The sequence below is a fragment of the Rattus norvegicus genome, chromosome 17 (assembly GCF_021556685.1).
Source record: "Rattus norvegicus strain SHRSP/BbbUtx chromosome 17, alternate assembly SHRSP_T2T, whole genome shotgun sequence".
Classification (NCBI taxonomy): Eukaryota; Metazoa; Chordata; class Mammalia; order Rodentia; family Muridae; genus Rattus; species Rattus norvegicus.
In genome coordinates this window covers 32,526,133-32,549,668 of record NC_141550.1, presented here as the reverse complement: position 1 = coordinate 32,549,668, position 23,536 = coordinate 32,526,133, and the positions used below count along the sequence as shown (strand labels likewise).

The following is a 23,536-nucleotide window of genomic DNA, read 5'->3' as shown; positions in this document are numbered from 1 at the left end:
ATCCCGGGGCTTACACTAGACAAGTCAAGGACTTGATTTTCTTTTTTAAATTCTCATTGGACTTTTCCTAACTGTATTCTTCAGTGCATAGACTATCATATCTAATATACATGTGTGTGTGTGTGTGTATGTGTGTGTATGTGTGAGAGAGAGAGAGACAGACAGACAGACAGACAGACAGACATATGCTGTTAATTGAATCTGAATCCAGGACTTCACACACCTCCACCACTGAAGTACGTTCAGCACAAATCTCTTATAATATCCAAAAGAAATAAACAAATACATACACGAAACCAAACAAATCGAAAATGAGTGAGCACGGCAGTGTGGAACCTGAGTGAATCTGCGAGTGCTTTCTATAGGGGAAAAAAAAGCAGCTGGCATGAATGACAGCGGTGTTTACTAGAAAACCAGCTTGCTCCCAGCACACAGTAGACAATGCACTGATACTAAACAAGATGTGTGAGTCTGCTGGCCTCGCTGTCAGGAGGGCTGGCTCCACAGGCCTTCCCTGCCCACTGCCAAAACATTTCCCAGCAACGCGTCAGCCTGCCTTTGGACACGTTCCTTACTAAAACAAATAGGTCTAACAAATCGTCTTTGATAGCAAATGCTCATAAAGACAAACAATGAAAACTACTATGTTGTGTGTCTTAGGGCGGCCGGCACTGTGTGGAATTGCCACACACAGAAACAAAACAATCGAGCTCACCAGGCCGGCTCCCAGAAGTCAGCAGCTCATGGCGACTTGCTCCTTCTGGGTGAGTAATTTTTCAGGCTTTGGGCAATGGTGGGCTTCTCCCTACGCAGTCACAGAGTACCTCTGTGCTGTCTATTTGGGAAGGAGATATCACCTGAAAACAAATTGAGTAGTAGTGTGAATCTGGCAAATTGAAGGAGCCCGTCCCGTGGGCCATCCTGGCACCTTATGAAAGCACGTTCAGCGTTATCTAATCTGGTGCCTGTTTCATCACAGGGGGAGCCAATAATGTAAACCTTTGTGTTGAAGGAAGGAGGGGAGAGAGCGCCCAGCCAGCCTGGCCACTCCCTGGAGACCCAGCCCCCAATCTGCCCAATAGTTAGGCAGAAGGTTGCCATCCTGTGACTTTAAAAGTGAGAAAATGATGGATGAGCGGGGGTACTTGGAAGCAGAAATGGCTAAGAGACTCGTTTCCTTTTCCCATCTGTTCAGGAAGGACGTCAGCGAGGTAGACTAAACAGAGGTCCTGCTCCGGGTTCCCAGTGCGTGCCTGTGGCCTGTGTGAACACAGCAGCAGGCTGCAAACGGACCTTTCCTCCAAGCTGTGACAGACAGTGGCAGTCAGATACCAGCCTGCTGGTCTTGAAGAGAAGGACAGTCCCAGACTGTCACAGCAGTCAACAAGGACCTGGGGCGCTCCTCGGGGAGTTTGGCTTGGTAGTGACCACAACCTTTATTGGCCAGTAGTGAAGAAATACACTGGGTCAGGACTGGGGTTCATGGCCTCTTTCAGATCCTCTGGGCATCACTGCAGTGGTCCCTACACCCCCTGACACATACACTGGCTCACAGGAAAACAGAGCCCCTTGCTGTCCTTTTGGTTAGATACTGGGCAAGCACCTGCACTTCAGCATTACCCTGGGGCATTGACATAGTTTAGTTGAGGTCTAGGAGTCCATCTGTCCCAGGTGCCTTCACCCCATTGTTGGCACAATCTTCCAGACCCAGACCCAATGCAGACCAAACCCTGCTTATAAGTATAAGAGCAGTATAAGATTTCTGAGGAAAAGCCTTTTCTCCTGCCCACCCTTCTCCATTTCTGTATTCTGCTTCTACCCTCTTCCCCAAGCAACCACAAGGTCTTTCCCTGTACCCCACCCTAGAGCCTTGGTGGGATTTAAGGTTGAGGAGCTTGACATACTGTAGCAAGGCTGGACAAGACTTTGCCAGTACTGAGTAGGATCCCACTTTGTTATGGGCCAGCTTACTTTTCCAGGCCTCAGTTTCCCTCCTTGGGGTCAACAGTTTGACTTTGATTATTTTGGTGGGGGCGGAGGGGTAGTCCTGGTACCAGGTCCTGAGGTCCTAGAGATAGCCACAGGTTTTGCAGGTCAAGCTTCGCCAACCTCCTTGACCTGGATTTTGTAGCGGGGGGGGGGGGGGGGGGGTGGGGGGGGATGAGAAGAATGCTCCCAACCTTGGCTTTAGGTTCTGCAGCTACCTACTTCCAAGGTCCTGTCTGATTGGTCCCTGAGATCAGTAGCTGTAGCTAAGAAACACCATAGAGCTGGAAAAGGAGGTGGGGGAGGGGTGCTCCTCTATTCATTTGCTGTGCTCATTGGAAAACAACCTTGAAGCAACTAAATGGGGAGAGTCACAAATAGCTTCCAAAGAGAAGGTACAGCTGCTAGCAGGCAAGAGTCTCATTTATGTACCCAGGCACAGGAGGCCGAGGCAGGAGAATCTTGAGCTCAAAGATAGCCTGGTCAACTTAGTAAAAGGACACTTGCCTAATATGTGTGGTCCCAGGTTTGATCACTAATATAAATAAACATTTATACATGAACATACTTTTACTGTCTATCTGGGTCTGGCTCGTGTCTCTAATGTGAGTAGCTCTGAAATCATGTATAAGTGTGCAGATAAACAAGTCTTGCCCAAATCCGATACACTTCACAGACACAGTACATTGAGTACTGGTGTGTGTAGGAATTCTTCCCATAGTTATTCAAATACAGCCTCACAGAAAGGTCTCTAAAGGGCATCTGCTATGTGCCCAATTGCTAAAACCATGCTAAAGGAAAAAAGAATTGTGCTCCACATCAATGTTGTTTAGCAAGTGTATCATTGGCCTGAAACGCATTTAAAAGATTGACATGTAAAATAAAGGTAGGAACTTGCCATTTGTGGAATTTACTAATTTAAATTTCCCTCTCTTGTCGGCACATAAACTTTGTGTTTACAGGGGGCATGTTAAGGTCCAGACTCAATGAGTCAATCTGGGAGGCTATACATCCTGTTGGCAGGTTATTTATTCTCTCCTTAAGCTTCCCCTTTCTCGCACGCACGTAAGCTGCAGACAATAGCACCAATGTCAGCGTCCCTGTGAGGGTTAAACGGAGTGCTTATGTATAGCACTTGGCAGGATGACAGCATAAGTGCTGCAAGCATCTTAAGTATTCTGATTAGTGTGCTTATTAGTGTCTGTGCTTCAGAGAGACACAGCCTAGCAAACAAATTCACCTTTCAGGGGCATTAGAGTACTACCCTAAGCCAAGCTTTGGGGAGGAAAAATAGCTGCTTCACTTGTTAGATGGAGAGAGATTTTTAAATTCCAGCTGAGGTCTTTGTGACCTCAAACAAAAGACCTTTCCTAAAAGTAACTCGGGATGTAATCCATGATTATATCTAGGGCTCAGCGACCTAGAGGGTCGACCCAGCCCAGCCCAACACAAACGTGCGTGCACGCGCGTACACACACACACACGTGCACACACGCACACACACGCGCGCACACACACACGCACATACACACGCACACACCCATACGCACACGCATGCGGCCCCGCGGAGAAATTCAATGCTGGATACATAGTCATATTTTGTAGTTTAAACCTAGTCAATTGTTGGAGTTAAAGAAAGGGGATTGAGAAAGCCGTAGCTAAATACTATGGTTCAAGTATCTCCTTTCTTTGCACACAGTTATTTCTATCGACTATTCCGTGGCCACTTGCTTCTGTATTTGCTGTAGTTTGTCTTTTCTTACAGCTTCACTTCCAAACTAAACAGCACTCACTAATCCTAATGCATACCTCCTCAGGTGCCAGCACTGAGCCGGTGTCTATGTCTGCAGCGTATGTAAATACTGGCGCGCCTCTGCATTGGTAAGGCCGTAGGTGTGCATGGTCTGTTCTCACGCGCTGAGTTCGGGTGTGTAAATGCAAGCGGGGGTGTGAGACCTCACCAGCAGCCACCATCACTGCCACTCACTAGTCCTGTTCTTTAAACCGGTTCTTTGGAGGTTCAGTTTTTGGTAATTAAGACTAAGGAGTGTTTTAAAAACAGAAGTACATTTTCCTGGAAACCAGCAGTCTTCATTTGCAACTTTTATTGGCAGGCCTGGCGGCCAGTAAATGCATTCCTTGGCATCTCCCAGAAAGTAATTCACTTGGTGAAGCGGCTTTGCTTTTTCTGTAATGTGTACATCAATTTAAAGGGGTCTCCTGGAAGGAATGTGTTGCCGGTGGCTGAGAGCCCCAATCTCAGGGCACTTCCGGCTCTAGGAAGAACATCTCAGATCTATATCTACAGGGATGCTCACCAGGATAGGACTAGTCTCTCCGGGTCTCTGGGGGAAGTGAAAGTTGCTACCCGCAAAAATAGGGAGCGAGAGCTAGCTCATTGGAGCTTTATTCCAGCCTCAAGGTCCGTGGCCAACCCGTTTCCCCCTAGAGGCTCCGGAAGGGAAGGGACCGTCCTTCGCCTGCCTCTGGAGCCAGGGCGACCGCAGAGGCGACACGAAGGTGAAGCAGCGGGCAGCAGGGGGCGCTCGGAGCACGCACGCGCTTGCAGCTCTGGAGGAGCCAGACTGGCCCAGAGATCCACTCGCCTAACCTGGGGAGCTCGGCTCCGAGCTGCCCAGGGGCCCTGGGTTTCCGTGCGTCCCCTCCATTCTCGCCTTTGCCTCCTGGATCGTAGAAAGATGCAGAGGCGGGAAGAGGCAGTGAATCCCCGTGACACCCCTTCCATCTCCAAACCAGACCTCGAGCGAAGCTCACCGCACATAGGCAAATGCTAACTTTTTGTATTGTACCTTAAGACCTGCAAACACCCAGCTTTAGCCCAGGGCCCCGTGGGTGCTTCCGGGCCCCGAAAATGAGAACTGTGGGACCGACTGCTTCTTGTGCGCTCAGTTGCTGGCCCAGAGTACAGTGAGGTGCACTAGGGCGTGCGTCCCAGAGCTGGGGCCAGCTGGGATTGCAGGCGGCAGACTAGGGGTCTCTATGAAAGGCGCCCTGGGAGTCAGGAAGAACGACTCACTGTAGCTCTGATGCCTGGGTCATCTTGGCAGGCGACATGGGACCAGCCCTTGGTCTGCAAGGTGCAGCCGTCTTCACTGGCTCAGGCATCACGAATCGTTTTGAGGGTCTGTCCCTCAGAGCACAGCATTTCTTCCAACACCTATGGTCCGGGGATGTGGGCGCTGAAGGACAAAGTTTCCTCTGCAGCCTGGGGAAGGTGCCGGCCTTAGCCCACTGCCGGACGGTCTGCACCAGCCTGCACCTGGTAGATTCTGGCAGCGCAAGTCTCCCGGGTCTGGGAACCTGCTTGTGATTTACAGATCACCCGCGATGTATGGAGGTTGGGAAATGAAATGGCCTCTGATTTCCCAGGCCCTGAAGTTGGCTGCCACCATGAATCTGTTGGGAATCTGGATCATGTGGAACCAAAGTGCGGGCTTAGGCAGGCGTACACAATCCATCCTTTCCCATCGTCCATCCTTTTCGAATTTTTTTTCTTTCTTTCTTTAAGAGGGGGCAGTTTGGCTCTTCATCTACCTCTTCCTAGACAAAGAAAGGCTCGAGTCTTTGGTGACCAGACTCCAAAGTTAAAGATTCATTTCTCCCATGCTTTGTGGCCCCTTTATGGCTCAACTCCGCTCTGAACCGGGAACCGCTCTGGAAGAGGGCAGACAAATGGGTCCACCCCAGGGGTTAAAGAGCAGGTGTTGGCTTTCTCTGTCCCTGTAAGCAATTAGAGAGGCCAAGAAGACTCACTTTGAGGACTTGGGAGATGACATTAAATTATCTCGAACAAACTTCCCGCAGAGGGCCATGTCTAAATGGGTGTCTGACTGACTAATTCAACCATACAGATATGCAATGTAATCATTTTGTGTTCGAAGTAATCAAAAGCGAAAAACGCTTCTTTCGTTGATTTTTTTGTTTTGTTTTGTTTTTGTAGAAGTCGTTCAAGGAAGGTGTTGAATTAGAAGAATCTCGTTATGAACATTCTGCTGTAAAGCCTCCTAAGCAGGAACTCGCAGCCACCCAGGTGTTTGCCCACCCCCATCCCCACCGCGTACCTCCTCCTCCTGGTGAAAAGTCACACTGATGACAAACTCTACGTGCTGCCTGATGGGCTTTGACCCTGGGATATCCTCCCCTCCCGCGGTCTTCAGGAGAGGAAAAAAGGGCCAAATGGAGAACTGAGGGAATTCTCTAAATAGTTGAAAGACACATCCAAACGGACTTTGCCCTACTCATCTGTCGTGGTAGCCTCCCATACACGCTGCTGGGACAGTTGTCGACGGCCCACTTCGTCTTCCAGCGGGGTAAGCCAACTATACTGACCCCAGCCCCCTGGGGAGCCGTGTAGGGTTGTATGTCTCGGGTACAACTAGTTCTGACCCCCTCGATGCACACGCATGGGCTTCCAAGGCTAAATTCCGAACGAAGAGAATAAAACTGCCGCAAATGGGAGGAGGACTCATAGGCTTGGACTGAGTGGGCCCTGGAGGGTTCCACTCAGGGAACACGAGTCGATCTGCTTCATACCCCGAGGGAGTAAATTTCTGAACTAGCCTCTCCATCCAATCCTTACTCCCTTAACTAGAAGTCGGAAAATAGCTTTTCCAGGTTCTGGTGACCTGCCTCGGTGTTGCTGGCCCTTGGCCCCACTCCCCATTCCTGTGGTGTCACCACGTCCCCAATCCCGCGTTCCAGGAGCTCTGCCACATCCCGCTTCCCGGTGCTTTTGTGCAGGAGGGGCCCACAGAGGCCTCGTTCTTCTTTTTTTTTTTTTAAACCGTTACCATGACGTCATGCCTTTTTCTCAAAGCTAAGACCCCTCTCCTGTGCCTGGGGAATTATAACCTCTCCTGGAGGGTCAGAGAGGGGAACGGAGGTCGGCTGCGCCCAGCCACCACTCCACCAAACATTCATTACCGCTGTCGCCTGCGGGGACTTTCAAGCTGCAAGTACCTAAGGCGTCAAAAAGGATGCCCGAGGGGTCCTGCGGTATTTGTCCCAATCAAGTCACGGGTAGTAGCGGGGAGGGCAGAGTGGAACAACAGAAGGGGGCATCCGAAACTTCAGCACGAAAATTAAAACTTTAGCTTGTACCCCCCCCCCCCAAGACTGCATCTTCATGTTCAAACAACAGCCAGTAACAACAATAATAAAACAGTGAGTGCTTGAAATACAATCAAACTGTTCACTGGAGGTTTGCTTCCGAGTAAGCATATAAAAACCAAATGCAAATATCTTTTCCTGGCGATTATCCAGAACCCAACCATGGAAAGTTGATCTCTGTAAAACTGAACACCACCACCACCCCCTCCTCGTGCCAAATAAGAATTTCACAATGGCCAATTTTCTATCCAAAGCCGGGAGGGCAACAGAAAACACCACTGCTGTTCGATTTGTTATTTGCAGAACAAACTGTTTACACTTCTATGGGCTGGGGGTTGGGGAGCAACTGGGGACTGGAGGAGGGCAGTCCAACACATTGTCTCTTACAGAACCCGGCCCGCTGGAATGTGGAAACCCTACAATCAGAAAACAAACAAGTTGCTAAAAGCTGCGTGTGAAGTTGCTAAAAGCTTCGTTCATCCTACCACACAGCTGGTTGTATGCACAGCTTAAGAACCAAATGCCAAGGTGCAGGGGACGATCGCTTTCTAATTGTACTCCATTTAGGGCCAGACCCAGGATTTAAAAGCCACAGCATCCTGAGTTGGTGAGGCATGGGTGTGGGGGCTAGAAGGAGACACAAATTTATATTTTAAGGCATGTAACTTAAACTCTTGCCGCATGCAAGAATCTTTAGGAATCAGCTTCGGACTCTCCGGATGACAAACCTACTTCTCCCAGACCAACAGTGCCTTAGTTCTGCAAACATCTGGGAACAGGAGATCAAGTGAGCCCAAATTGTGCTAGACTAGGATGCAATGGCTTCCCTTTGAGTATGTGTGTGTTCACCGAATTCTAGAAACATAGGGTTTCCTCTTCCCTTAATATAAATGACCATTTTGAAATTACATGTATGTATGTATGTATGTATGTATGTATGTATGTATGTATGTTTAAGCAACACATCTGTGCCTACTACATAAATCAGTGTCCTCCTTATCTACTAAGGGAAAGGTGCTGTGTGTGTGTGTGTGTGTGTGTGTGTGTGTGTGTGTGTGTGTTAGTGAGGGAAGGAAGGTTCAAGTCGGTAAACTAAAAGGGACTCCCAGCAAGTCCTAGCCTTAAAGATTACCAGAGGAACCCTTAAAGATTATCTGAGGAACCCAAGGTGAAAAGTAAGTCACAAACACTTTTTCACAGGCTCTCAAACCCATCTTCAAGTAAAGGACTTGGTGTCCACTCTGTCAGAATTTTTTCTGGACCAGTTGCTGAAATGCAGGGTTGTTTTGCAGTCAGAGGGAGGCCTATCCTCTCAGACCCTCCATTTCCCCCATCTCATCTCTACCCATCCTGTTCCAGTCATCCAGAGGCTGCAGACTTGAGGTCTAATCACGAATTTCAAGGATCATTCAGGGATTATCTATCAGAATCTTTGAGCTGTCTTGTAGGTACAATTCTGAACACTTCCTCCAACTCAGACTCTATGAGGCAGCTGCCCTAGGATGGGCAGAGGCGGAGAGTGGCTTGGGGGAAGCCTTAAGCTCTTGGGCATATTTATCTGACTCTTCTTCATCACAACTGCTAATGTCACCAAGCCCTTTTGAACTTAACTGGCCCTATGAGCCAAAATGTGCTGGTCAGGACAAAGGGACAACGAGTGGTTTGTTGAGGAAACTTTTGGAATCGTCTTAGCCCGAACTCTCTAGTTCCTTTAAGCCCTGGAACGGAACGCTCGTGAACTCCGTGCTCCTCAATGTGGCCTACATAGTCTATCAGTTTTTTTAAAAAAAAAGTCTGAAATTTCTATCCTCTCCGATTACAGCTAGCAGGGAGTGGGGCGAGGCACCGAAATACCATCTTCTTCCTCACTGGAACCCCCGCGGCTGTGACCGAGCCTCTGAAACCTAAAGTCGGACTGGAGAACCTGCGGGTGAAGAGTGGATGGGATGTCAATGTGACCCGCGATAGCAGAGAGAGGGATGTTACGAAAAGGAGAGACCAAGGGATAGGGGGAGGGTTGGGAAGGCCGGAGAAATCCCGGCGCTGGAGACAGCAAGATAGACTAAGGAGTGAGGCAGATCCTGTGCGAAGAGAGACTCGAGGGCTCCGTGGAGGACTGGGAACTGTGGACGCAGGAAGGGTCCTGGGGCCAGTGAGGACTCCGAAAGTCTGCAGTCCCCGAGAACGTCAGGGGGTGAAGGGCAGTGTCTGGCAGTGAGTGGGTGGGTGCGGTAGTAGGACCGACCGCGGGCTGCGGGCAGGGGCGCGGGCGCCGGGCCCGGGCAGCCGGCGCGCGTGTGGTCAGCCCCGCGGTCCTCCAGCAGCCAGGAGCGGGCCGGCGGAGCTCGGCCGCTGGCTCATTCACAGGCGTCTCTCGCCTCCCATTGGCTGCCGCCTCCGTAGTGGGGCGGGGCTCCGCTGCCCGGAAAAAAATGTAACTGCGTAAAAAAGTCCTAGCCTGGGTGACGGATGCTCAAAAGTTCAGAAGTTTTCCCAATGCTTCCTTAAGCGGCCGGCGCAAGAGACTGAGAAAAGGTGACGCGGGGGCCCGGGAAGGCGGCCGGCGCGCTGCCCCCGCCCCTGGTTATTTGGCCGCCTTAGCTAGCAGCCCCGAGCAGTGTCTCCTGGAAGGCGCAGGCAGTGGCGAGCAGGGCGCCTTCTTATTTTTATTTTTTTAATTTTTTTTGAACTTTTGTCTTTTTTTTTTTTTTTTTTTTTTGCCCCGACTGCGCCTGGAAGTTGCTCTGAACGTTCCTCCGAGGCGGCTTGCGGAATCCTCGTCCGGCCCTCTCCCGGTTGCAGCGACCCTCCCTCGCCGCCCGCGCGGGAACTGAGTGGGCAGCGAGGCGCCAGGCGAGCGCAGGGAGAGGCCGAGCAGCCCCGGGCGCAAGGAGGCGGCCGCGGCCCGGACAGACGCAGCGCGGCGGGGCCCGCAGCAGCTCGGCGCGGCCGGGACTCGGACTCGGGGGCCGGTGCGGCGCGGCCCGGCCCGAGCGAGGGTGGGGGGCGGCGGACTGCGCCTGGCGGCGGCGAGCCGGGGCCATGCAGGCGCGCTACTCGGTGTCCAGCCCCAACTCCCTGGGAGTGGTGCCCTACCTCGGCGGCGAGCAGAGCTACTATCGCGCTGCCGCGGCGGCGGCCGGGGGCGGCTACACCGCCATGCCGGCCCCTATGAGCGTGTACTCGCACCCTGCTCACGCCGAGCAGTACCCGGGCGGCATGGCGCGCGCCTACGGGCCTTATACGCCGCAGCCGCAGCCCAAGGACATGGTGAAGCCTCCCTACAGCTACATCGCTCTTATCACCATGGCTATCCAGAATGCCCCGGACAAGAAGATCACCCTGAATGGCATCTACCAGTTCATCATGGACCGCTTTCCCTTCTATCGGGACAATAAGCAGGGCTGGCAGAACAGCATACGGCACAACCTCTCGCTTAATGAGTGCTTCGTCAAGGTGCCCCGCGACGACAAGAAGCCAGGCAAGGGCAGCTACTGGACGCTGGACCCGGACTCCTACAACATGTTCGAGAACGGCAGCTTCCTGCGGCGGCGGCGGCGCTTCAAGAAGAAGGACGCGGTGAAGGACAAGGAGGAGAAGGGCCGACTGCACCTCCAGGAACCGCCGCCGCCGCAGGCCGGCCGCCAGCCCGCGCCCGCGCCCCCGGAACAGGCCGAGGGCTCCGCTCCCGGGCCACAGCAGCCACCCGTGCGCATCCAGGACATCAAGACGGAGAACGGTACGTGTCCCTCGCCGCCCCAGCCCCTGTCCCCGGCTGCCGCCCTAGGCAGCGGCAGTGCGGCCACAGTGCCTAAAATCGAGAGTCCCGACAGCAGCAGCAGCAGCCTGTCGAGCGGGAGCAGCCCCCCGGGCAGCCTGCCCTCGGCGCGGCCGCTCAGCCTGGACGCTGCAGAACCCGCGCCGCCGCCACAGCCCGCGCCGCCGCCGCATCACAGCCAGGGCTTCAGCGTGGACAACATCATGACGTCGCTGCGGGGGTCGCCGCAGGGTTCGGCTGCGGAGCTCGGCTCCGGCCTCCTGGCCTCAGCCGCTGCGTCCTCGCGCGCGGGCATCGCGCCCCCGCTGGCGCTGGGCGCCTACTCGCCTGGCCACAGCTCCCTCTACAGCTCCCCCTGCAGCCAGAGCTCCAGTGCGGGCAGCTCGGGCGGCGGCGGCGGCGGCGGCGGCGGAGGTGGCGGCAGCAGCAGCGCAGCGGGTACGGGGGGCGCCGCCACTTACCACTGCAACCTGCAGGCCATGAGCCTGTACGCGGCGGGCGAGCGTGGCGGCCACTTGCAGGGTCCGGCCGGAGGCGGGGGCAGCGCGGCGGTGGACGACCCCCTGCCCGATTACTCGCTGCCCCCAGCGACCAGCAGCAGCTCTTCGTCCCTGAGTCACGGCGGGGGCGGCCAGGAGACCAGCCACCACCCTGCGTCCCACCAAGGCCGACTCACCTCGTGGTACCTGAACCAGGCAGGTGGAGACCTGGGTCACTTGGCGAGCGCAGCGGCGGCTGCTGCGGCCGCGGGCTATCCTGGCCAGCAGCAGAACTTCCACTCGGTGCGGGAAATGTTCGAGTCTCAGCGGATCGGCTTAAACAACTCTCCGGTGAATGGGAATAGTAGCTGTCAGATGGCTTTTCCTGCCAGCCAGTCTCTGTACCGCACGTCGGGGGCTTTCGTCTATGACTGTAGCAAATTCTGACCCTATTCCCGGCACCCTTAGAGCCAAACGGAATGGAACCCCAGAGCAGGAACAGTAAAAGAACCCAGCAATGCAAAATCGAAACTAAAAACTTACAAAATTTAAAACTTGAGAAGATTCATCACACCAGCGAACAGAATCTCTCCTGAAATTCAACTCACCAGCATCAATTAAAAGAAAACCTATTTTTCTAAAAGATTAATGCAGAACCTCCTCCATTTTTGCCTTATCTAAGTAAGCAAAACCGTAAACTATTTTGTACAGACAGCAAAATCATGGTTTATTAAAAGGACAGTTTACTCCAGATACCACGTAAGTTTCTTGCGTTCAGAGACTCGCTTTCCTGCTCATTTTGTCTTGCCCCTCTGCCTCTGCCTTGCCTCTCACCTGTAAGATAATATTTTATCCTATGTCGAAAGAAGGGGGAAAGTCCCTGTTTATGAAAATCGCTTTCTTTTTATTCATGGACTTGTTTTTAAATGTAAATTGCAACATAGTAATTTATTTTTAATTTGTAGTTGGATGTTACGGACCAAACACCAGAAAGTGTTCCAAAAACTTTTCAAGTTAAATTGCCTGAAACTTTTAAAATGTGCCTTTTCTCTCATTATAAAAAGGGAAACTGTATTAATCTCATTCTATCATCCTTTTCTTTTTGTTGATCATATCCATTGTTTGTTTATTAATAAATTGCCGTTCAGTTTGAATAAGACCTATATGTCTGGATACTTTAATATAGCTTTAATATAAGGAAAAGATTTCAGAGCGGAAGTTGTAGAAGTTCCCTATTCTCTGTGAGATCTTTTAAATGTGGAGAAAACCTCTAGTTCACGTCAAATTTCGCTAAAAGCAGATTTTAAGATTGTTAAGTAGATATTTTTCTTACAGCGTTTTCTGCAAAACATACTATCTACTCGACTTGCTTTGTGGCTATTAAAAAGGTAATTTCCTAAGTAGATCTGAGTTGGCATATGAACAAATACTTTTCTTCAGTAACTACAGAACATGATTTGGCAATTTTTAAGTCCGTGAATCAGCACAGCGTTACTACAGTGGTACCTGTGCGCAGAGATGCAAATGTTCTTGAGATACTAACAGATGGATATTAGTCTTCATGTCCCACATAGATTTCAGTAAGTGTTACACATACCTGTGAGCCAGATGCCGAATAGATTTTTTTCTATTAATTTCATTCCTTTGTTAGAGGAGAAATAAACTAGTTTTAAAATGTTTGTATATAACTCACTCACAGTTACAATTCTTCATGTATTGCACAGAAGGATTAATTTTTTAAAAATATATACTGTGGGTTGGAAATAGATATTTAATCTTGGGGAAACCTTTAGAAGATGTTTGTAGAACAATTTTTGTTTTGAAGATTTACAGCAATAACCAGAAGGAAGAGTAAGAAGGCAGAAAAAAAAATAGTCTGGGGTGATTTCTTTTCAAACCAATTTTTCTTGTTAATTTACAGTTAAACCTAGGGGGCAATCCGGATTGGCCCTCCCCCTTTTGTAAATAACCCAGGAAATGTAATAAATTCATTATCTTAGGGTGATCTGCCCTGTCAATCAGACTTGGGGAGATGGCGGTTTGATTACAGATATTCAGGCCTTCGGTTTGTTTTCGAGATAAAGCAGGTTCCTATCTGCCGCTCCTATCTAGAGGCAACACTTAAGCAGTAATTGCTGTTGCTTGTTGTCAAAATTTGATCATTGTTAAAGGATTGCTGCAAATAAATACACTCTAATTTCAGTCAAAAACTGCCTTACGTGGCCTCTGATTCGATCGGTTCCCGCCGCTCAGAGCGGTAACATAATAGCCAGGGAAGCTCGCTGTGGCGCTGGCAGGGCGTCTCCTCCGGGCAAGCTGGCTGGGGCTGGCCTCACTGTGGCTTTAAGGGTTTTCTGGGCTGTCCTAGCCTTGAGTGCCTCCTCAGGTTACCCCTTGCAGGGCTTGGGGCGGGAAGGGGAGAAGGTAGAGTCTATTTACAAATCCCTAGGAGTTGTAGCCCAACTCTACTTTGGGGAGTCCAGCGTGGTGCTAGGATTTGTGGACCCAGAGTAGTGGCCCAGGCTGGGTTGTCTAGGCCTGTGGGAGACCTGGGCAGGTGACCGATGGCCCTGTCCCCTCCGACAGGGTTGACCGACCCAAGGCCGGAACGGAGGAGGCCGGACAGTTTTCAGGATGTCCGTTTTCAACTGTTTGGACAGGGGGTGGCGAGTGGATTCCCGCGGTTGGCCTCGGGCTTTCTAGAGGGCCCCCTCCAGGCGGCCTTGCATTTCGGAGTGGCGTCCAGCCCCGACGCCGGCCTCTAGGACGCCGCTCCGGGCTGGGAAGGCTCCTGAGCTAATGAGCTGTAATTACCCGCTGCGGCGGGCCGCCGGTCGGCTTCTGTTTGCGTTCGCAGCGGCTTCCTCCTCCCCCGCGCTCCCCCGCCCCGTGGCCGCCCTCCGTGTTCCCGCTCGCGGCTCCGCAGCGGCCTCTTCCCGAAACGACTTGTCTGTGGAGCAAATGGCGTCAAAAGGAGACGACCCCTCCCCGCCCCCCCGCTTGAGTTGTTTGAGTCCATCAGTGTAGGGTCCGGGTGCCCAAAAGACTGCGCCGGGGGAAGAAGGTCATGGCCCGGGCCGCGGGCGCCGGGTTCCGGGGTCGCGGTGGCCGCAGCAGCACCTCGAGGGCCTCGGGCGCCGGGCCCCGGCTGCACCGGCTCCCGTCCTCGCCCTGCGGCTGTGACTGGCGCGCGCGGCCTCGCCGCTCCTCTTTCCTCGTCGCTCGCCGCCTTTGTTTTGGAGACACACGTGTGTTTAGGAGCACAGCCCAGGTGGAAAGGTCACAGGCACTTCATTGCTCACGGGTGACAGCGCGTCCCGCAGCTTCGGTGGGCGCACAGAGCCCAGCCGTGCTGGTCAGCCACGGCCGGACCGCACCGGCCTGCTCCAGGCTGCCTGGTCCGAAAGCTGCGACCTGGTGCGCTTGTGTGACAGGGACACGAATTACTTGGGCCACCGTACGCCAGCTTTGAGGCTGAAGGATGCATGGAGTTCGGCAGGTTCCGTTCTAAGTGCCCGCGACCCTCGGTATCTACTCCACCTAGGCCTTGAGGCCCTGAGAACGCCTAGGCCGCAGTCAGCCCTGGGTCCAGTTCCAGGCGACCCAGGGGAACCTGGCTACCCTGTCGCCCTGTCGCCCTACGGCTGGCGGTGCTGGGATGCAGCTAAGGAAAGAAAGTCCTGGCTCCTAGAGGTGGTGCTCTGTGGTGTCTCTTGCTTTTCCTTTTCTGAGCCAGGCAGCTAGAGGTACAGGTTTCTAGTGTGAGCTTGTGGCTCCTGAGAAGCCCCTCGTTTTGGCGCTCCTAGGACTGTCGGGAGGACAGCGTCTACCTCTTCTGTTTGCAGGTTTGAAAAATTAAGAGTGGAACATGTGTGTGTGTCTAGGAAGGTGTTTGTATTATACACACCTTGTTATTTCTGCAAGAGTTGCCTCTGTAGTAGTTCTGAGTCATGTGAGAGTTGATAGAGCTACTCATGATTTAAAAAACAAAACACATGTGCAATGTTTTCTATTGTCTATACATTTGCTTTTGAACACTCATGTCTAATTTAAGAGAAAGAAACTAGCTCTGTCATTCCTTTTTGACTTGGAATGACTTATTCTTTAGTGGCTTGTATGGTTGATTTGCAGTTTTTCTGTAAAGTTTTGTAAGAAAAACTGCTTGATAATTAATTTCCAGCACGTTTGGAAATTAGCCTACTGGTGACATGCAGGACTCAGGTGATGAGTCCACTCATTTTGCAAATTGTCTCTGTAGAAATCGTTAGGGTAGTATTTTGTCCCAAAAGGAGAAGCAGAATACATTTATTTTCTTAGTAATTCATAGGCAAATGCCAGCATGGTATGTGCCATGTAAAATCTTGCATTTGGCATGTTACACATATGGTAGGAACACGTGCTGTTTTTTGGGGCAGTGTAGTTAGCAAGCCCTTTCCAACAGGCTGCCTGCAAACAACCATGCATTTTGCAATTTATCATTCCCTGTAGTTTGTGCCATTAATAACAGATGCTCGCAGAGTGGTAATAAGGCTCAATTGTGCTCTGGAAGCTCTTGGCTGCTTTCTGCCGCCGCAAGTGTCTTACAGCCCTTTTGGGTGTCCCTTAACTTTGAAAGGTGAAGAACATGGCACCTTTCCCCCTTCCACCCTGGTTACTAGGATGCTGGGAGTCTCTCTGTCTTTAAGGCGGAAGGCCATTTGTTTTGTTCAAAGTGGTATAAAACCCTTGAGGCCCCCTGAACTCCTCTGGTTCAGGCCACCTGGCCAGTTAGCCCTGGCAGGCCAAGAGGCAACCTTACTCACCGGGCTGTAGGTAGGTATCTACACCATGTCCTCTGAGGCTGCCAGTGGAATTGAAAGTATAGGTGGAATGACAGGTTCCCTCTTCCCCACACTTTGAATGACTGAGAAGAGCCTTTGAATCCCGACTCTGAAGCCCTTACTGTGGGATATTGAGTGGTGTTATAGGACCACTTCATTTTTGACTCCGTCTACTCCTTTTATGACTGGTTCATGAAGCCATTAGCTTTTCCCACCAGCACATAAACAAATATCCTGTTAGAGGTAAGATTGATGATAGCTAAGTAACAAAGCTGGCTGGGCAGAGCAGACTTACGATGTGGTGGGGGCAGTCAGTGAGATTAGGGCTTGAGGAGGAAAGAACCAGGGAACATGATAGAGGCTTCATTCCACTTCTTTGAGGACCAGGGGCAGAAAAAAGGGTTCCAAAAGCTCAAGAGTTCTGAATAAGTGAAATCTGATGTATTCAGATATTCGGCAGGAAGAGAAACCCACAGAAATTTGCCAAAGGGACCAATTGCCAGTTTCTGAAATTCTACTGCCCTGAATTCTCCATTCTGGGTTGATAATATGACTCATAACCCCCCCCCCACTGTCTTTCTTGCTATTTGGACTCTGCAATCACAGCTGGAACTTGTCTTGGCTGAATTCCCCACCCTTAATTTCAGCACCATCTTCTCTATGCACCGTTGACTCTGCATTTATATGTCAGTATCCTCTTGTCTCCCTGTCAGTTTCTCCCATCCTTTCTCTTTCCCCAAAGAAAATCTTGGTGTCTCCACAGTCTCTGGATGAAATGCCCCTACTCCCAGCCTGCACCATCTCTGGTGGCCCCTTTGCTCACCCTCCACTCTGACTTCGGGTGAGGGTGGGGGTGCGGTGGGTGGAGATACGATCCTAGTTAGTGCCCGGGTATGGGATAGAGCGGGAGCCAGTAGAGAGCAGGACAGGCAGGTGCTGCATCCAAGTCAGGTTAGAAAGAAACAATACTCAATTAAATGAGTTCCAGCTCCCAAACCCATTCAAGGCTCTCAATGTGATTAGGGGTGGAAAATTGAGCAAAATGTACCATGTCCATCTTATTGGAAACCAAAATAAGGCACAGAGAGCTCAACTTCAGACCTTCGTTGCCTCTTCTATCTTACCTTGCCTCCAAAGAAACTCTGTTTTATATTAGTTTTGTGTTATTTACTTGATTTTTCCCTTCACTGGTTTTAAATTTGTAGCATATTGAGCATATTACAGGCAATGCAGTAGGACCTGGAATTTCCTTCCACGTACGGACATGAGGGCTGGGGGTCTCCCTGAGAGGAGAGGTCTGCCTCCATGACTTGATGTTGAGTCTGGCATTGTTTCCAGCTTGGAATCTCTGGGCCTGCGCTTGAAAGTGACCCAAAATGTCACTGGGGCCCTTCTGCAGATTCTATGTTCTCAGGATGGCCTCTTCCGGTCTTCTTGAAAAGAGTATCTTTTTGCTCTGCTTTGCTCAAGGGCCTTTGTGCTGGCAGATAGTCTTGTAACGCCTCCTTTGCACTAGTCCCTCCAACTTCCAGCTGTCCTTGTAGGTGGCACCTGAGAAAGGGGACTGCCCAGGGGACTGCCCTTTGCCCTTATGTGAACGTAGCTTTGCCTATATGGTGGGCATGAAGAGAAATTTGTGAGCTCAAGGCCAGCAGTGGATGAACAGTCAGGGTGTGGCAGTAGAGGCTTGGTGTTTCACCCAAAGAGGCATAAAAGGCTGAAGGGAGGGTCTGGTTCTCCCAGGAATGCTTTGGGAAATGGGAGTGTTTAGAGGGCTTTGGGAATGATTTAAAGGAGAGGAGAGAGACCCCTCCCATTTTCTACCCTAGGGTAAATGCAGGAAAACCAAGGAGTTTAGCTCCTTTAAATCTCAAGGCCTCTGAATTTCCATCATTATCAAAAATCAGGTCATTGTTCCCCTGCTGTTCGGGGATCCTTAATGGCTCCAGGCCTATGAGCCGTCAGGGAAACCATACAAGTTTAAGTGTAGCGATCACATTCTTCAAAAAAATCTGCTGGTAGAGGAGCTATGAAAACTGACCTTTTAGTTAGGTACAATCGGCCCAGGCTCCAAAGGAGTAGCTCAGAGGAGCCTTGGCAGGCCTGCCCAGGGAAGCCTGTGTGAGCAGCAGTTCCCAAAGTTAGGCTCAGTCCCTGCCTGAAGTTCTCAGGGCCCGGGAGATTTTCTGGAGTCCCAGAAGTTACAGAGCAGCAGTGTCCCAGGAGCCAGAGGCTTTCCGAGGGCTCCTTTGTAAAGATGACGTTATCATACTACCTAGGAAGAAGGATGCACTAGTCATGGCAAGAGACAAGAGAGTACGGAAAACATTTCCTTGTAAACCTTCTGCAGAGAGCCTTGGAGAGAAGCCATTCTTGCAATAGGCAGGCTTGCTAGATTTTTCTGAGAAAACTAGGTCTGACATTGAAAGCCCCTGGACCCCAAGCAGCTCTCTGTGCCTTCTCCTTGACCCACACTCATGCTCAGCAGTCACACTATCTGGGAGGTGCAGGAAAATAATTTACAGCAAATGTATTTGGTGACAGTGGGAGAACGTGGCATTTCCTGTATTCTGTCCGCTGGTCCCCGGGTAGGCCCTACCTGCCCACCGAACACTGTCACTACCCCAATATGGTCCCTGGACTTCTATGCAGGGAAAGGGCCTACCCACACCCCTGGGGCCACTGTACTCCCCCAAGCTGCGATGTCAGGAGGGATGGGGGCGGGGGATAGAGTGGCACAACAGGAAAGCCAGAAGGCCCTTCCCAGTCAGCTTCCTCGCCATAAAAAGCCAGACTTCAGCCGAGGTCTTGACCCCTTCCAAATATACATTCCCTTGCCCGTGGCCCGCCACTGCTGTCCGTCCTCGGGCTGCTCTGCTTCCTCTCCGGCCAGCCTGAGTCCAGTGCCTCCTTTGGAGCAGTCTGGTTGGTGGAGCATGGGTTTACAGTTGACTTCCCCAGCCTCCTAGCTTTTATGATTCTCTCAGGTATCTGGGACAGGGTGCATTTTAGCAGTCAGGACTCCTTCTTTTGAAGGACAATACATTCTCACTGCATTTCTTCTCCTGGGCTTTAGGGTTGTAGAGGATAAGGGTGGGTGAGGCTGGTCAGTGTATCCACAGGAACCTTTGCTCAGATGGGCCAGTGTTGCACTCCCCTCTCCATTCAAAGCCAAAACTAGGAAACCAAGAGACTCAGAAGCTCAGCGAGCTGGGCCATCTTAATTCTTCACCATCAAATAAATGAGTGCACATCAGCGGGTGCACACTTTAGCAGGCCCCCTGGCTCAGGAATTCAGAGAGGCAGCTGAGAATGCATTGGCTAGCAGTGTATGACACCCCTTTACATGAAATGTGGACAGGGACTGGGGCTTAGGGCAAGGGGTCAGGCTCAGAGATTTGTTGTCTGCTCAGAGAAGACCCCTTGATGACATTAACTTAAGGACTTGAATGAGGGTGGGGAGAGACTTTGAAAAGTTCCTATAGGAGAGTCCACCCTGAATTCATTTGGAGGGAGGAACCTGAAGGGTGGGCGGGTGGGGGAAGGGCACAGCAGAAGGCTTGAGGTCTAGTGGCTATAGCCTGGCACATGCCCCATGTAGCTCAGACAGGTATATGAGAGGCTTAGGGGAGCACAGACCTCAGGGCATAAAGTAGCCTGGCCACCTCCTACTCCCAGAATAGGTTCAGTCTCCAGTGCTCTCAAAAAAACCCTGTGGAGCATGGGGAGGCAGGGCTATGGAGGTAGTCTAGCTTCCAGACCTGCAATGTGTCTCAGATGTTACTGTTACTTGTGAAAGTTTTCAGTACTCTCTATGAGGAAAACCTCCAATTTTTGGAAAGGTAAGGATGTCATGTAGGGACATGTTGATCTCTTTGTAAGACAAGAGCACAGGAATACACAATCTTTGTGAAAAACCTGGGTGGAAGCTCTCCACACCCATGCTGTCTGCTGAGCAGTTAAGGCTACAGAAAGACCCTGTATGATATGAAAGAAGTAAAGTTGAACTAATTGGAACACCGCTAAATAGACTGTCGAGTTTTAACTCCCAAATACGAAGAAGATACCTGGGTGCTTCTTCTCCCATTTGTGGTGGGACCTAAAGGTTATTTTTTTTTAAATTCATGTTTTTTTTTAAAGATTTATTTATTTTATGCATATGAGTACACTGTAGCTGTCTTCAGACACACCAGAAGAGGGCATCAGATCTCATTACAGATGGTTGTGAGCCACCATGTGGTTGCTGGGATTTGAACTCAGGACCTCTGGAAGAGCAGTCAGTGCTCTTAACCACTGAGCCATCTCTCCAGCCCTAAAGGTTATTTTTAAATGGTACATTTAGGGTCTTTTATTTATTTAGTGGTGTTTTGGATGAATCCACAGCCTATCTATTAGACAAGCCTTCTATTCTCAGATATATTTCCAGCACCCAGGTAATCTAAATTGAAAATTTAAAGTGCTGCTTCCTGCTTCTAGCTTGAACAACACACAGAAGATAGCATTTGTGTGTAGCCTATTGTCTGACAGGCTTCTGTGGGGTTCTGAGACTGGCTTCGATGATTATAGAAAATGAAAAGAAGCCCAAAGCGATTGATTCTGCTGGATGTTCTCACCACACACATCTCTGGTTTAGGTTTCCTTCTGGTCCTTCTACTATGGAAACAGTTCTTCCAACCTTCCCTTCGGATTGGCAGTCCTGTCTGAGTCTGTTCTTATACAGCTGCAGAGGTTGATAGGCCTACCTCACAGTCTCAGAACTAAAGACAAGGGCAGCAGATACCGACAGAGAGGTCTGAAGGGTACTAAGCCAGTGGTGCCCCTAGTACCCAAGCATTTGACCTTTCTCTGACGAACTAATGTGGGCTTGCCTCTAACATAACTGAGAAAACTAATGGCTTAACTCTCTTTGTTTTTACAATATCAGGCTAGGAGAAGTGTTAAAATATCTTAAATATATACCCAATGCTTGCAGAGCAGAAACAAAAGCAGACACATAAAAGTCATTGAAATTAAGATGAGATCTAAGAAGAAACCCTTCAATTGGGGTCTTGAGGGTGGCCCCATGAAATTCAGCACAGTTAAGTTAAATTCTGGAGTGCATCTCATCTGCTATTTTTCTTCTTTTAAATACATGCCACCAAGAACCCAGAGAAGCCCGAACTATGATTGGAGAACATGAATAGTGACAAAGTTGTGATTAGAATGAGTTCTTCTGTCAGAAACCCCCACAGAAGCCCTGCCCAGGATTCCTCCCTAAGGAACTCATTATGGCTCTGGGCTAGAAAGTCACAACACATTGAATCAAACAACCTCTGCCGGCCTACAGGTCCTTGGAATGGCTTTTCCTGGGTGTTGAATGAAGGACTTAGCTGGTCATAGGAGAAGGAGGGCTTGTTCATCAGGGTCAAAGCCAAGGAGCATGTGATTAGCTATGGGATGTGAGAGCATGTACGATGGGACAGTGGATTTTGAGTGGTTTGTATGAATATGTGTGTGTGTGTGTGTGTGTGTGTGTGTGTGTGTGTGTGTCTGTGTGTCTGTGTGATAGCATGAGAGAGGGCATGCCGGGGACTGAATTAGTATATGATGCATGTTTGAGGTCATGGGTGACAGTGTGTGCCCAAGAGTGATAGAGCATCTGTGAATGCCCCCAGCCTGCTCGATCGGACAAACCCCACCTCCCAGAGACCATCTGCTTCCAATTAGCAGCATCCCATTTGGGAACAGAAACAGCAGGCTCCTCTTGGGTTGGCTTCTGAGAACCCGGTGGGCCAGCCTGGCTACCCTATTCTGTTCCACAGAGGCTGCCCTGGTCAGCATGCTCTCACAGGACAGAGAATGCCAGAAAGAGCCCCCTCTGCACCAGCCCTAGGCCTCCCCCAGATCATAAACCTGACTGTGAAGACATTCGGAAATATTTCACTCCCAGTTTCTTGCATGCGCAAAGATTGGAATGCCATTTGCTGAAGTTTTATTTTATTTTGCTTGGAAGGGGAGTGAGGGGAGAAGAGTCCTGACCTAATTTGTTCTAGGCCAAAAGACTATTTCATGCAAGACTGTATACCTGCAAGCAGATCCTTGCTTGCTCTCAGGGAGTGTTCTGTACACTAATGTATCATGTGTAGGTATACAGTACACGGCTCAGGCATACAGGCCCGTGGCTATAATTCTAGCACCTAAATGATACCTCAATGAAGCTGGATCCTTGGCTCTAAGCCTCTCTATGATAACTTCTAATTAGTATTGATGCGTTTGAAGTATCAGCATGTGTCTGGTAGGCATTGGGTCCCGGATGTAAGTGGATTGAACTGATGAATCAAATTCAATTTAAAAAGTGACCTAGTATTGATGCAAAGAGGTTGGAAGTAAATATTGTGTGAAAGTCTCTAGACCATAGAAGGGGCATATGTTAGGGGGCTTCTGGGTAGGTAGTCCAGGGCTTTCACACAGAATGTTCCAACAATATTTACTTACCATCAAAGTTTCTTCTTTTAATCCTTGTTTCATGAGCCCTCTCCCCCCTTTTTTGTGGGAGGGTGAGAGCTAGGTGGTTCTAATTAAAATCAGCAGAGATGAGAAGGGGTGGGAATGGTTCAGTTCAGCAGGGGACAGGTATGTCCTAAGGCAGAGACTTAGCAGGGTGCTTTGCCAGGTCAGCTCAGGCAAGGTCTTCTCAACAGGGGCTTTCTCAAAGGAACCAAGGACTATTTCATCCCCAGCTGAGGATCTGTGTGTTGTTTGGGGCTATAAACTGCCTACGTTATAACCTGGAGAAAACATCCACAGGAAACTCTGTTATTGCTAGTTTATAGAAAGATTATTTAATAAGAAAAGAGAAAAACAATCTCAAGACTCCAAAATATAAGTTGTCTAGTGACATAATTTCAAGTAAAATGAATATGTGATTAAAACTTCTTGATTTCCCAAAACCATTCAGAGGAGGCTTTGACAAAAGCAATGCGGCCTTAGGTCTGGCGTGTCCTGTCTTGGGGTCTACAAACCTCTGTGGCCCAGCTCTAGATGCAGGGACAACACAGGAGGTCGAGGGTCCATGATTGGCAGGAGTGACTGAACTCCGGTTCACTGGCTCTGCACTGTTGCCATGCCTCTAGTTTCTGCAGAGGGGCTCAAGCGTTGGGGTTGGTCCTCATGAGCTCCACGTCGGCCTGCACCATCTCTCTCACCAGCTCCTGCAACCCAAGATCCAGGGTGGGCCGTAAGGGAGGAGTTTCTGCCACCCTTTCCCACAAAGCCTCTTCACAGGGCCCTGAAAGGTCTCCTGTTTGACAACAGCCCATTAGCCAGTGCTCACAGCTAGCAGCTCTGAGAACATGCACCAGGGA

At 50.4% G+C, this 23,536-nt stretch overlaps 2 protein-coding genes and 1 long non-coding RNA gene across 5 annotated transcripts in view; 2 read left to right on the top strand and 1 right to left on the bottom strand.

Annotated features, from left to right (window-relative positions):
* Window positions 1–516: 516 nt before the first annotated feature.
* On the top strand, window positions 517–7,573 carry LOC148000109 (uncharacterized). The gene is made up of 3 exons (XR_015641591.1): window positions 517–764; window positions 3,804–3,867; window positions 5,948–7,573. It is a non-coding gene; the product is annotated as an uncharacterized LOC148000109 (long non-coding RNA).
* A 2,027-nt stretch (window positions 7,574–9,600) lies between these two features.
* Foxc1 (forkhead box C1) lies at window positions 9,601–13,583 on the top strand. The gene is given in 1 exon segment (NM_134338.3): window positions 9,601–13,583. A coding segment is annotated over 1 exon segment (1,662 nt). The 5' UTR covers window positions 9,601–10,158; the 3' UTR covers window positions 11,821–13,583.
* A 9,408-nt stretch (window positions 13,584–22,991) lies between these two features.
* The window catches only part of Gmds (GDP-mannose 4, 6-dehydratase), a 526,562-nt gene continuing 526,017 nt past the window's right edge, over window positions 22,992–23,536 (bottom strand). For 2 of the 3 annotated variants that reach the window (XM_087590059.1, XM_087590060.1), the window contains one exon: window positions 22,992–23,383. In XM_087590059.1, coding sequence (XP_087446185.1) covers window positions 23,321–23,383 — 63 coding nt within the window. In that variant the 3' untranslated portion in view covers window positions 22,992–23,320. The remainder of the gene's footprint in view (window positions 23,384–23,536) is intronic. The other variant, NM_001039606.1, reaches the window with a different exon arrangement.